This window comes from Cydia fagiglandana, chromosome 3, assembly GCF_963556715.1.
Source record: "Cydia fagiglandana chromosome 3, ilCydFagi1.1, whole genome shotgun sequence".
NCBI classification, from domain to species: domain Eukaryota; kingdom Metazoa; phylum Arthropoda; class Insecta; order Lepidoptera; family Tortricidae; genus Cydia; species Cydia fagiglandana.
The window spans coordinates 17640008-17654843 of NC_085934.1; the positions used below are offsets into that span (position 1 = coordinate 17640008).

General features: G+C 36.0%; 1 protein-coding gene across 1 annotated transcript in view; it reads right to left on the reverse strand.

The window, feature by feature from the left end:
* Positions 1–6656: 6656 nt before the first annotated feature.
* Positions 6657–14836, reverse strand: part of LOC134680456 (atrial natriuretic peptide-converting enzyme) — a gene marked incomplete at its 5' end in the record, with an annotated part of 95499 nt that continues 87319 nt past the window's right edge. The window contains 5 exons of the mRNA XM_063539588.1: positions 6657–8673; positions 9731–9879; positions 10913–11036; positions 11682–11835; positions 12633–12813. Of these exons, the coding sequence (XP_063395658.1) occupies positions 8473–8673; positions 9731–9879; positions 10913–11036; positions 11682–11835; positions 12633–12813 (809 nt within the window). The remainder of the gene's footprint in view (positions 8674–9730; positions 9880–10912; positions 11037–11681; positions 11836–12632; positions 12814–14836) is intronic.

Genomic DNA, 14836 nt, shown 5'->3' on the forward strand with positions numbered 1-14836 from the left:
GTTAAAAAAGCGTTCGAATGGCACAAAGCTGTCGTGCGAATGGAGGGTTAGTCAGATAAAGGTAATCCAAATAAAACGAATATCCAACTAAGACAAACGCTTGCCGTAACAGTATAGTCAAGAGTTCTTCAGAATAGTAACAGTATAAATACATATTACATATATACCGGCTTAAGCAAGTTTTACTATTTTTAAAATATGTATTGACGCGAATTCGTACAATATGAGCAAAATACAAAGCGTTTTTAGAAAAATATCTCTGGACAATTGATTCTAATCTTAAATAAGCTATGATGTTCGCCACATGAAATGCATGATCCGATATGTAGGTTATTGAGTAGGTATGCTAAAAATACGTCCTCCGAAGTTATTGTCTTATCAGCGACAACCGTCACATTCAAAACATATAGGTAAAACCGATGAAGATCACTTTCATATATATATTTTTTACATTTTCTGTAAATTTCATATAAAATCGCGAAGTATAAACAGGCTCTGAAAGCAACACTTTGCGTCTACGACATAGGTACAACATCAATATAATAAATATAATATATACCTCGATAGCTATATAATCGGTAATATATAACGGAAATCTATTTTAGTGGCTCCACAGTAAGTAGTACATAATTCCTTGTGCGTATCTATTACGTGTCTACAATCCTTATACTAAATACAACTCTGTTCATAAGTAGTAATACATATTCTAAAGGAAACAGGTGATATTCGGGCAAACCTAGTTGTTATGTCACTACCGTACCCTCGACAGGAAATAATTTTTATTTGGAACAACATAATCACTCCATGCTTCAATAATATCGTCAAACATTTATGTTATTTGCTCGCCCCAACCCTAATTTGCTAAACCAAGATATCCCAAAGTATGGGTCACGCGAGCGAATATGACACGCGCAAATATGTTATCAATGTTAATTTTTCGTATGTCATATAAAGAACTGTTACTACATACTAATATCTCATTTGTCCGTTAGTCTCGACTCAATTATAAAAGAGTAACAGAGATATTTGATTCTGTGATAACCACCAAAATAATATTGGGATGAATGAGCACTCAATCAATAAAAAAAGGTAAAGCCTGACCAGGAATATCTGGTGATCATATGATCACGCGCCATGTTGCGGAATTTCACTAGAACTAGTTTTTTTATATAGTCAGACCGTAAAAAGTCTGCAGCGATTTTGATAGCCCACGCAGTGCAAGTGTCATTTTAAACGTCAAACTTCTATGAAATTATGACGTATAAATAACACTTACGCTGCGTGGGCTATCAAATCCGCTGCAGACTTTTATTGGTGCGACTATACTTTACTGAGCTGTCACTCTATACACGAGAATAACAGCGCCCTCTTGACAATGATCATATATTACTGATCAGGCTTTAGTTATTTCTACAACATAGAAATCGATCCGAGCTTTAGCGAATGTTCTACCATTTACATAAGTATAGGACTAGGTATTATTCAAATCTTTGAAAAAATATAGATTTACATACAAAAGGGGCTACAATATTTAATTTATTGGAAAACTTGTAATTAATTAATTTAATTATTGTCGTGCAACTTTATCATTTGGCATTATTTCCATTAATTTAAATTAGGAAGAGTATGAGGCATAATGTTTCATTTTAAAAATATTTCTCATAAATTATGTATCTACATTAGTGTATAATATGTAATATGTAAATCGTGTAACAACACGGTATTGTCAATGTCAATATAATTATTATCAATGTAACTTTAGAATAAAGTTCCTATAAAACTTCATAAGTTATTGTCAAGTTTTCATTGAGCTTTAATCGTGTAGGACTCTAGGACATTTTGATAAGCTGCAAATTTAATAAAATCGTTGAAGTTTAGGCCTGAAATTATAAGTAGGTATGTATGTATGATAATTATTATCTAGGTAGTAGGTATGCAATATGTTTCTACAACGTCCAACATTAATTATGGGCAAATATGGGCCAGTACTAACACAGATTAACAGACACAGCTAAAACATGTATGACACAACCTTTATGTTAGACTGATTGGATATGATATTTCTAAAAACATGTACATCTTATAAACTTTTATTTTTTATCCGTCACAGCAAACATTTTCAGAGATGATCTTTAACGATCCTGCTACATTCCGGGGATTGAGATGCTGCAATTAGACCTGATTTGACCTTTGAACAGGTTTTAATTGATTTTAATCATCTACCTTTGCTTAATTTGACTGTACCGGTTAAAATGTTTTACAAAATTTCCACATTACCTTCTAAAACAGAACATTTATAATTTAAACAAGCATCTCTTGAACAAAATGTAAGACTTAGATTAAATTTTAATACAGTAGAAATGTGTTTCGTTCATATATCAAAACATTATTGTCTCTAATTTACGCTAGGCGTGACCCCGCGGGCTCAAGATATGACCTGAACACTTAACTTTGTCTACTTAGACTCTGAACAGCAATATTCTACTATCATTTGCTTCGTTATACTTGAAAGACGCTCTAAATACACAATTTAACATAATATACCTACTTATTTAAGAAAAAATATACTTATAGGTCTTTAGGAACACTAGGAACAGAGATAAAATACGTTGTGTTTACGTTTGACTAAAGAGCCGGACACGATTGTAGGGTATAGTATTTTTTTAAATTTTTAATATCGAAGAAATTTAATGTTTAAATTCAATTTAAACTATAAATATATAACTTTTCATGATGAATATACCTAATACGAAGTGATGAAGGACGGTAAAGGAACATTGGTTGAGTCTGCTGGCGCCCCGGTTCAAGCATATCCTCGCCGGTTCTCTTATCTTGACAAAGGCGTAGCTTGCTCTCATAAGTTTAATACGGTATTGTATAGTACTGCAAGACCCTACACACGTATGCCAGTTGCCTATTGGCACGCTCTACTGGGACCAATCTATCATCAGATCATGACGGACAGGACTACTGTTGCTAAAAAGCCTGGGGCCCATTTCTCGAACGGTATTAGTCTAATATTATCCGTTTGAGAAATTTGCCCCAGGGGGTCATATCTCGAACGCTATTAGTCTAATTAATCAAATTAATGTGTTGCCATGGTAACCCATGTTTACGACTTGATAGTTCGTGGACTAATAACATTAGTCTAATACCGTACGACAAATGGGCCCCAGGGGTCATTTCTCGAACGATATTAATCTAATATTACTAAAGTGTTGCCATGGTAACCCATACTGACGACTTGATTGTTCGTAGACTAATAATATTAGTCTAATAGCATTCGAGAAATGGGCCCCTGATGTCGTGCTGACAGACCGAGCGCAATGCCACGCCGTACTCATCGACATCATAATCTTCTTGTTGCTTTTTAGTTTATTAACTAAACATTTATTATTTAAAGAAGATAGGTTTACTAGAAAAAAGAAACAAAGAAAAAAGTTACCTAATTTATGTTATGTTTTAGCAACGTCTTTCAAATATACCCAAGAAAATGCTATAATTTATAGTATACAAGTAGGTACATTAAAAACGACTTGTATTACTTGTCTACGGTCGTATTCTATACTTAGAGTTGTAGTGCATAATACTACACATGTTCTATGATAAAGCCAAATACCAATGCATTTCTTTTATGTTATTTATAAAGTTTAGGTATCATTTTTAGTTGTAAGAGTTCTATTCAGTTTTTCTAGTATAATACAAATTAACATAACAAGGTTTGTTTTTCCGGATAAAAATGTTTATCGGCCTGATTCTAATTTTAATAAACGTCAAAAATTTGATCTCGATACGATATGAATCGGATCTGTCAGTGTCAAAAGTGACGTTTTAGCTTTATTTTGACGTTTATTAAAATTAGAATCAGGCCGTAAGTGTTAGACAGTAGGTACACAGTGTTTTCAAAATTGTTAATGATGAAAAATAGACTTTTTATTTTATTATCAGATTCTCTTTCTTTACTTTGCGTTATTTATGTGTCTAAGTATTCATTGATATATTTTGTAAATATCGGGTTTCTGCCATATAAGGCTACAAGACCACTTTTGTGATTTTACGTACCTATTACAATAATTCAAACTGCCTTTTTTTTCAAAATTTCCAAAACATCAAATTGACTCCTAATTGTAACACGGTCTCTTCAAATGGCTTTTTAACCAATGATTCCAATGAGGTATACCGGGTGTGGCCTGTAACACGAGCAAATAATTAAAACATAGATGGTACTCCTCAAACGGTGACAGTTTTGTTCAACAACTTTTAAAAATTAATGAAGTATTTAGACTCCCTATTTTTCATACAAAATAAATATTATCTTCAATGGACGCCATCGCCACGCCATATCATTGTGATTGACGTTGCTTGTCATGCCTTAAACATAAAAAAATTCGCAATACATTGCGTCTTAGAATAGGTAAACTTTAAAGTGTACCGTAAACCGGGGTTACTTTGATTTGCGGGTCGACTTTGATAGCAACTTCTCTCCGCTACTAAAGTCCTTGTTTTAACGAGTTGAACAAAAACTTCGCAGTAATTTTTTCTTTATTGGCAACTCTGATAGTTGTTTCACCGCGCAGTAAGCGGATGCGAGTGTAATATTATTATTTCGCCTAGAAAAAAAATATTAATGGCGGGTACGCTTTTCTTCCTGATTTTATTGGTTGAAAAACTTTGACTGTATTTGTGTCAATAATTAATACATGTAATTTTATAGTGTCTTACGTTAATCAGTGTTGATTCGCGAGTTTATAAAAAAATCCTGAATTCGACAACCTCTACATGCGCACGTAGCGTAGGGAATCCATGGGTCGGGGTGTCTTTGATCACTTATACGTGGTGAAATTGATCAAAAGATAATGATAACACCATGAATTATTTTGGCAGCTTACGATTTTTTATGTATTTTTTTCAATAGTAATGTAATAAATAGGCATCGTTTGAGCCAGTGGAAGAGTTAGAGGTCGTAGAATTATAAATTTGTATCTAGTAGTTGATCTCTGGAACTGCTTATCTGATTATAAATATTCTTTTACCTGTTTCTTCCATACCGTTGTCGTATGGAATTAAGTTTCTGGGTGGAATTTGGCTACATTTTATCCTGCGGCTTTGCTTTAGCTGTTTTATTACACGTGCGTAAGGCCAGCAGCCCACCAGGGCATTAATTCTACAATAAATAAATATGCATTGTTTTTTATAGAAATAATGCCATAGATTACAAAAAAAATATATCGGGTAACGAGACTACAAAAAATACCAAGAAGAACAACTTAATGATGCATTTGCATATATTGGCACAAAATTTATTCGTGCCGCATCGAAAGCACACAATATTTTTTATAGAACTTTATACAATAAGTATAAAAGTAACATATCAAAAACCCGGGTGCACAGACCAAATTTACTGAAACGGAAAAGCTTGCAATTCAAAAATCTGTAGCTAAGTGCGATGATAAGTTAAATTCCTACGTTATTTATAGTAAATAAACGCTTAATTTTTCCAATTTGTATCATTTTGTATGATATCAAAGTAACCCCACACCTTAAAAATATAAATAACTTAAAAAGTACTTAACCGATTTTTTATTTTTTATTTTTTACGGGCTTTTTAGCGGGTCTACTTTAGATTGTTAGCAAAAAAATAAGTGGTGTCAAAGTAACCCCATTCTCAATATAACTTTGATCGCGTTGTTTTTATTTTTTTCTGAAAAAATTATAAGTCCTAATTTTTTTTTATTTGGCGGGCAGAAAGAAGAGAAAAAACCGATTATTATATTTTTATTTCATATTTTTACGTATATTAGGATGGTCAAAAAATGGTGTCAAACTCTAAAATTGATCAAAGTATCCCCGGTTTACGGTATTATAAATCAAACCACAAGTTATTTTTAAAAGTCGCTGAACAAATGTTGGTCAGTATGAGGAGTACAGCCTACAGTTTAATTTTTTGCTCATATTACAGGCCACACCCGGTATACTTAGCAGTAGCTTTACCATGACTGCATTAGCAGTGTCAAACTAACGGATTCGCTCACGTCTGCCTAACTTCCTTTTTATACATCTCGCTCGCACTAATAAGCGAGTACGAGCGAGATGCATGGAAAGTAAGTTACGCACACGCTAGCGAATTATGTCAGTGTCAAACTGGTGGTAGCCGTAGAGATCTCTTTCTATATACTTTAATAACTTTTTTATACCTGGAATTAATCGTGTTGTCATTGTCAATGGTCTTGAACTGTTTGTGGAAGATATATAAGTACAAAAGTCATAAGTTTCACTTACGATTGATACTAAGTTCTATCTTACCCTACTTTACCTACTAGAATTTGACTAGATTGTAAAATAATAAATAAAACTGAATTTCCTTTGATTTTAATAACCAAAGTTTAGTTTATTGACGAGTTGAAAAGGTATTGTAAAACTTTTAGTATACCTACACGTCGAAACTAAATAGATGGATTTTTAACTATTTATTTATATGTGAATCTTAATATTCTCGCTTACAGATATAGTGAATAATTGTTTTCCATAGTATTTTCTTGGAAACGTTCGTGTTTGTCACGCTACTTCAGTCAATCTCAGGACTTTTTGTACCGAGATTGACTGAAATAGACACGTTCGTACGTTTCCGTGAAAATACGATGGAAAATGCACTACATCTGGATGTATTGAGAAGGGTCCATACAATTTTCATCGTGATTTTTATAAACATTATTAAACAACTTAAACATTGTACCATCAGATGGATTCCACCCTTGTTGCCGTAGATTAAATCTTTTATTTGTCTTTAAAATCATCATTAAATTCTCTTCCATTAATATATGTTTGTTATTTAGATTTTTCATATAAAAATTTCAATTTTAACAATTCTAGGAGAAAGCTCGAATAAGAAGAAGACTCATAAGAGGTCGACAACCATACTTCCATTACATTTAGGATAAATGACAGTAACTAGCTAGGTGCCTACTTTAAAACGATAATTGATAGTCATTTTTATAGATAACATTTTTTTTCTAGATGATTATTTTTATCGCTAAATATTTATTATGTAGGTGTATATTCTTGCGAAATTACCGTAGCTAGTTACTGGCAAACTACCTACTTACCTAATTAGTTTATCTATATCGCAAGGCTGTCAACAAAACGTTTAAACAACTACAGAGATCCTTCGGGCTGTTAATGAAAATTCTTGACTAATGTACCTACCGTACAAGACCACCAGTAGGTATTCGAAATAAACAGACAGCCCTGCTTGTTACATCGACGTTGAGCATAGCTTGTCCTACACACAAAGAAAATTACCACACAATACTGAAACCTCCTGCAATACTTCTAATTATAAAGAAAAAAAAAGTCGCTAATAGGCAACTACGAAACGACTGTTTTGCCTTATACAAGTCCTGCTACCTACACTATCAACTACTTCTGTTAGCGTCTAGAGCTATTACTCTTACGAACTATTAAAGCTATTTTACTAATTTCTTATGAAATACCAGTATCTTTTTTTTATAAAATGTCACTACCTAACTACTAAACAGTTAAAATAAAATTTGTAAATAGTTATTCAATATCAGATTTCCAAATTATGTCTGTAACTACTAGGAGAGTGTACAGTACGTTACCGCTAAAACTAAGTTTTGTAAATATATTGTCGAAAAATTAAGGTATTGTCATTATGTCAAGGTTATTATTGTCGATTAATTTTAGTTTATAACATTATAAACATCATATATAGTACGAGGGAAGTGCGCTTGAAATAACACGTGACTTACGTTTAATACATCTATGTAGCCACTTTCCGTGGAAGTTAGAATACCTACATAATCAAGTTCGCTATGGCAAAAAACTGGGAGATGTCTACTAGAGGATCTATTACATCAGACTACTATCGTTAAATCAAAATTACACTTATTTCCAATCTATAAAAGCACTTTTCCCTATACTACTAACACCAAACATCAAACAAACAGACACTCAATTTATAATCGAGACTAAACGTCCAACGACACTGAATAGAAATGAAAAAATCAAGGGTCATATAAAATCCTTTTAAAGATTAGGCTAAAGCTTTACGAGCCTACTTAATCGTAAGCTGCAGGTTACATCCAACACTCACATTAAACAATATATATATCTATGGCTTATCTAAGACTTATAACCCCGAGAAAAAGTATCGAGAGTTTAAAAGAGCAGACGATGAGTACACTTTGAATACAATACGATAGGTCTCATTCACAATAAACGGCTTATTATCACAGCTTCAGATTTACCTCACACGATAATCGAGTGATATGTAAAAATAATTAGCCATTCTTGTCGAAAATTATTGTCAACAGTATTATTTTATTGTCATTATTTATGAACGCCGTGTGGCGCTTTATAAAATTTCTATCAATTAGTCGTTTACGCTTAGCGTAAAGTTAAAACTCGGCTGATGTGGTTCGAGTCTTTTCTCTTGTGGGGGCGAGGGGTTACTCAAATGTCCTCGGAGCGCGCAGACTCGTCGTGGTACAGTTGCATCTGTTGCTCTATCCAGGAGATGTACTTCGGGACGTAGGCGTACACGCCGGGTAGCCGCGGGTGCGCGCACTTGATGCCCCAGGAAACGATCCCTCCAACGTACCAGCGCGACGGATCGTTCGGGTCCTTACAGAGTAATGGACCACCAGAGTCTCCCTGCAAATAATGAAAACAGAATTAGACCGCTACTGTGTCGGTATATTTCATTCTAGGTCACAATGACTTCGCAAAAATGCCACTGTTACGGTTTGGTACACATAAACTATGCCGGCCGGTTTCGACCACGGCGACTGATTCCCAGCTCCGTTGTTTTATACGTTCATGTACTCGCATCTCGCATGTGCATGTGGCTCGCGTAGCCGATTTTATTTGCGAAGACCCGCGTGCACCTAGGTACCTAATCCAATTAACTCTTATTTCTACAAAATTCCATCCATAGTGCACATTCGTTGTTGTCTACTCTGTGTACTCGTAGGTACGAGTAAATACCATTCTTCTTCGACGATAATTCATTACAAAATAAATCTGTCCGCTTGAAACTTGAGTGGATGGATTTATCACAGTCAGCCACACTGTACCTATCGATTTGTTTGAGGGGATGCGACTACAAACGATTGCGTAATCTCTGAAGAAACTGTATGTTCAGAGCAAACATTCTCGAGTTTTTTTTACCGAGTTTATTGGATATTGAAGATTACATACAGTTTTGCGTTTAGGGGCGGACCCATGTCAGCCCTCCGGTTCGAACATGTTGTAAAGATTCCTACTAAAAGGCCGTGTCGTCGTAAACGATTTTTAGGTAAACACGTAAAATATTTGGATGTACACATCTTTTCAAAGAAAATACCTACCTATAATGCATTACTTATCAAATGCTTAGGGTCACTTTAAGTTGAGTGATATAAAAAATAAGAAGGTAAATCACAAAGTTGATAGATACACAGAGATAGGGTCTTTGAACTCTGTGAAGTAAATAATGATGTATTTAATAAGTCCTCAGGAACTCTACAGATCGAATCACTACTCACTATTGATCTGATTCTCGGACGGTACTTATTAGACTAATATTATTAGTCGAGGAACTGTCAAATCGTATGGTTAACCATGAAAACACACTAATAATATTACACTAATACCGTTCGAGAAATGGGCCCCAGTTTGCGGAGGCCCTCTAAGTATCAATAAGTAATCAGTTAAGAGGTACGACACAAACCTGACAAGCGTCCTTCCCCCCCTCAGGGTATCCCGCGCAGATCATGCCCTCGGTGACGTTGAGGTCGCGGTGCTCCAGCCACTGGTTGCACAGGTCGCGGTTCAGGACCGGTACCTCCACCTCGTTCACTGCCGGCTCGTACTCTGACACTAAATTAAATTGTTCAAATTAAAATAATCCTTTTCACCACACCAGCTCGGAAAGGCTTAGCTAAACACTTCAAAAACTGATAGCAAAGTTTTATTTTATTCACATGTGAGGCAAATTAATCAAATGCAAATTTTGAGTTGTTTTCTTATGTTTGCTGGTAGAATTTATTTTTAAATGATGATTTTGGATGATAAATGTTTAATAACATTCATTTGGATTTGATTAGGTTTGATATTTTATATTTATATTTGCTTCGAGATGGTGTGCTGAAAAATTTTGTGTTTCACTCGGGGGCAAATTTTGTTTAACTGTTGTGCTTTGAAACCCTCGCAAAGCTCAAGATTCCATTTTTCGAACCACTCGCTACGTTCGTGGTTCAATTTTGGAATCTTTCGCTTGCTCGGGTATCAATATTAGCACGAGCGGTTAAACAACAACTTTGCCCCCTTGTAAAACAAATAACTACTCGTATTAATGACAGTAATTCATCACCTTTACTGCTGACCAAAATATATAAAAATTCACTCGTCAACTTTTTTTATAAATTGGTCTACTTCTTTCTTGTCTCCAAGGTTTTATTTTAGAAGAAGAAGAAAGAAGGAGTAATACGTTTATTTAACATCTGAGTATAGAATAACACACAACACAAATTACATAGACTAGATGCTAAACAGGATCCCCACTCAGCATGATGCCACGGCAAGCCATGACGCTAATTTTCAGTGGGTACCTGACTTAAAACCTGTATTTAAATATAATTTCGTGTTTTCCGTCTTGGGGAGTTTTCTTTGCGTTCGACGCTTGGCACCCAAATTAATAGGTAAATAGAAAAATCCTGTAAAGGCCTGTGCACACCGGCTGCATGTGCGTGACGTGCACGTGCGCGTGCGGCGTTGTAGTATACAGATCCTTATGAGAGACGGCACACCGCTTGCGTGACGTGTGCGTGTGCAGCTTCAACATTTTAGCGCACGCACATGCGCACGTCACGCACACGCAAGCCGGTGTGGCTCGGTGCCGCTGTGTACTCACTGTCCTTGTCGTCCCGCTTGCCCCAACCGATGACAGTGCAGTAGGTGCCCGGCGGCAGCACGCGCTCCGCTGGCGGGAGGCAGACTGGAGACAGGTGCTCGTGGTAGCGCACTCGGACTGCCAGCTGTTTCACCAAACAACATTGTTATTTTAATATCAATTTTTAACAAGCAGAAACGTCTGCGAACGATGCTATAAAGCTTAGAATAAATTTAAAAGTGGAAAAATTACTTTCTTGGGTGAGACATGAACTTTGCTGGCTAGGGATGAGGTCTTGGTGGCTCAGATGGCAGAGCGCTGGAGTATCTATCCAGAGGCCGTGAGTTCAAGTCTCAACCAAGACAGTAATTTTACCACTTTTAAATTTATTGTTATTTTATTTATAAAAAGTCGGATGATTAGAAGAAATAACTTTAGAAACTGTTACCGACCTACTAAATCAATTTTGCTATAGTGTAGTTGTTAAGCATATTGGTGGTGTTACAAAAACACGCACGTAGTGCAACAACGCTGATTTTTACTGGACCATGGAACTTATAAAAGAAGAAATAAAATCGAATTTAAACTGTCGCGAAGCATAGGTACTAACATTAACTAAAAACAACTATAACATGTAACTAATTAAACCGTAAAATTAGCTTAAATAAATAAATATAAATATTTTTTTAATGTAAAAATAATTAAAACATTACAGAGCGGGAAGTCGTACATAGCCAGCAAAACTCCAAACTGAAATGATATTAAACAAACAAATATGACGTAAACTCACCTGAAATAAGGCGATGTCGTTGTCGTGAGCGACGCCGACGTTGTACAACGGATGCGGCACGACGCGTCGTACTTTAACCTTTTGGCCGTAGTAAGCGTGCGAGCGGCGTCGCGTGATGCCCAGTTGTATCGTCCACCCGTTCACGTCCGAGTGGCTGGGAACAAACAACTTGCTAAATTGTGCTTCAGCGTACCAGCGCCCGTTTCTCAAAAGCTTGTAGGTAACTTAATATAAGGGGATGTCACTTTTTGACAGCTTTTGTTAGAAAGGGACTTCCACTTGTATTACAAGTTACAACCTTTTGAGAAACGGGCCCCTGGTCAGCCACAAAAATATATACTATGCTATGATACACCAGTGCTCGAGATATACGGCTCGATTCGGGAAATGAATTAGAGACTCACTAGATATGAAATAGTAAAGATATGTGACGTTCCACTCCAAAAGGTACCTTATCGCGACTGGCGCCGCGATTCGGGAAATTAATTAGAGATTCACTAGATATGAAATAGTGAATGTGACGTTCCACGAAAAAAGGTACCTTATGGCGGCCGGCGCTTACGTCGCATAGCGCTGCAATAATATTGGAGCGGCGTTAATAATAGCGTAAGCGCCAACCGCCATAAGGTACCTTTAACCGTGGGACGTAACATATCTTAACTATATCGTATCTAGTTAATCTCTAATTCATTTCCCGAATCGCGCCGATAGACTTGCAGCTCCTAGTGAAATCACAGTACCTAATAAACGAAGTATCGTTTGATGTCTTAAACCATCAAAGATGTTTTAAGAAGTACCAATTTGTTTCTAGCCTAACTAGTTGCTCGCTGACCATCAGCAATAGGTAGATACGTTAGTGGCATCAAGCATACTTCTAGAAAGTTTCATAAATTACAAAAACAACACGTTCACGTCTACCTCCAGACAAAATATTTTACGAAGAACACTCACTTGCCCACGCAGTGGCTGGCGGTGAGCACCCACTGGTCGGCCACCAGAACTCCTGCGCAGTAGAACACCTCCTCGGGCCCGCCGAGGATGGCCGCGAGGAACGGCCAGTCACCTGGAGTGGCCTCTACTCCGCCCACGATGCGCTTTGTACCTTTCGGCGGCGTGCGGCGACGACCGCATTCTGCAGACAAATAGTTATTTAATTGTATGATGTACTTTGGCACTCATATGCAGAGATACCAATATGTTTATTAAGACGAAAGTGGAGGACCCGTGCGAAGTCGCATTTCCATACAAACGTAGTCCTCATTTTCCTCTCTAGATTTAACATTATAGAAAATATTTTGACACAATTTGGCGGCCATCCTTTTTCCTCAAAAAAATCGACCATAAAATAATAATCGGCCCACAGTAAGTCGGTCTTAAGTATCTCGAACTAGAAGAGTCAAAGTAAACCTGCGACTCAAAATTAAAAAATTGGAGCGGCTTAGTCATTGTTTTCTAGACTATGTGTGTATGTATTTACCAATGTGTCATTCTGATACCGCAACTTTGATCAGTGGGCCTCAAAAGTCCCTTAATAAAACTTTAGGATCCCTGTTACCAACCTACCCTCATTAGGCTATCTAGGTTGAAGGCCTTCAAGGGCCTCCCAAATCAAAATATTGGGTTTTTATATTTACGTCCAATTTCTACTGTATCGTAATAATCGTAAAGTCTACATTTGAAGCGTCATATTAATCATATTATTGTGCCTTTTTTCCTAACACAGCCTACACGTGTAAACAATAGTACATTACTACAGAGGCCGGGACGAAAGGGGTTGCCGGCCGAAGACATATAGACGGCCGAGCGAAGCGAGGCCGGATAGGTCTGAGCGCGGGCAATCCCATTTCCCGCCGAGGTATGTATAGTGCTTTTCTCAAACATGCAATGAAATAAATAAAATAAAAAATCCACGAAACCCAAGTTTTATAGAAAAAACTAAAAGTAAACTACACCCAAAATATAACCAACACGTACCTATATCATTATCACGCGTATGTTTTACACGAGTCGTGTATTTTTACTACCCGTATATTTTCATGTATCTTTGATTTTTTCGCCTTGTATCCGTCTGACTGTCGTTTTCGTCACATAAGTTTACATAGTCTTTCATGTTGATATCATGTTTCACATACATCGTTGCTTTATGCATGGAGTAAATAAGTATAATTTCCACAGTGTTGACGAATTTGTAGTTACATTCATTTAAAATATGCCACAAAACTGTTTCTAACTAAACTATAAACTGTAAGCCATTTTTCTTAGTTTCTCAAATAATAAAATTGCCATAAGCAACCATATACATACTTCGTCTTTGACTTGGCGGCAGAAGCAGCAAGTTATTTAAAATCAATTCTGCTTACGCTGCCAATTCCAACACCTACGATTACAATTAATATTAATTTCATTATTTCGTCGGAACTCATATTAAAGTCAAAAAATCAACAACGCACCATAAACCCAATAAAACAGAATGAATATTTTTCAACTTTACCTCCATAACAATTTAAAAAATATAACGACGCGTGTTTGAGTAGACCTTTTTACCGCTAACGTTTAGATGAAATAGTTTTTATTTGTGTAGTTAAAATTATAATTTAAAACTATAAAATTATAGAATGTATTATTTATTAAGTTCATGTTGATTTTATACAAATAAAACTGCAAATGATAGCAAACATTGTTTTTTGTTTTTTTTTTACAGGCGTAGTGGCAGAGTGTCATTACGAACCATAAAGCAGATACTGCCTCTAGTTTTTTTAAATGCATGAATGCCACGATGCTGTGTCACAAATATCTGTGAAATGAAAATTAAAAAGAGGACTTTGCCGGCCTAGGCCTGCAAGATGTGTATGAAATTCCATTAACGACCTTTTGTCCTAGCCGCACCTGAAACGTCATACTTCGCAGCCTATTATAAGGAACATAACATCAATATTTCATTGCATGTTTGAGAAAAATTATATTTTAATAGGTACACATACGAGTAATGTAGGTTTTTTGTCAGTTTCCAGGCAAACGAGCCGCGAAATAAGATAAATTCAATATGTTCCTTATTACTTATAGATTCGGCACAGAGAACCAGTATTTTGCGCCATGACTTGATGTTTTTTCGACATCAAACTATAGAAAAGTGGAGCGTGAATCTTGCGACCTAA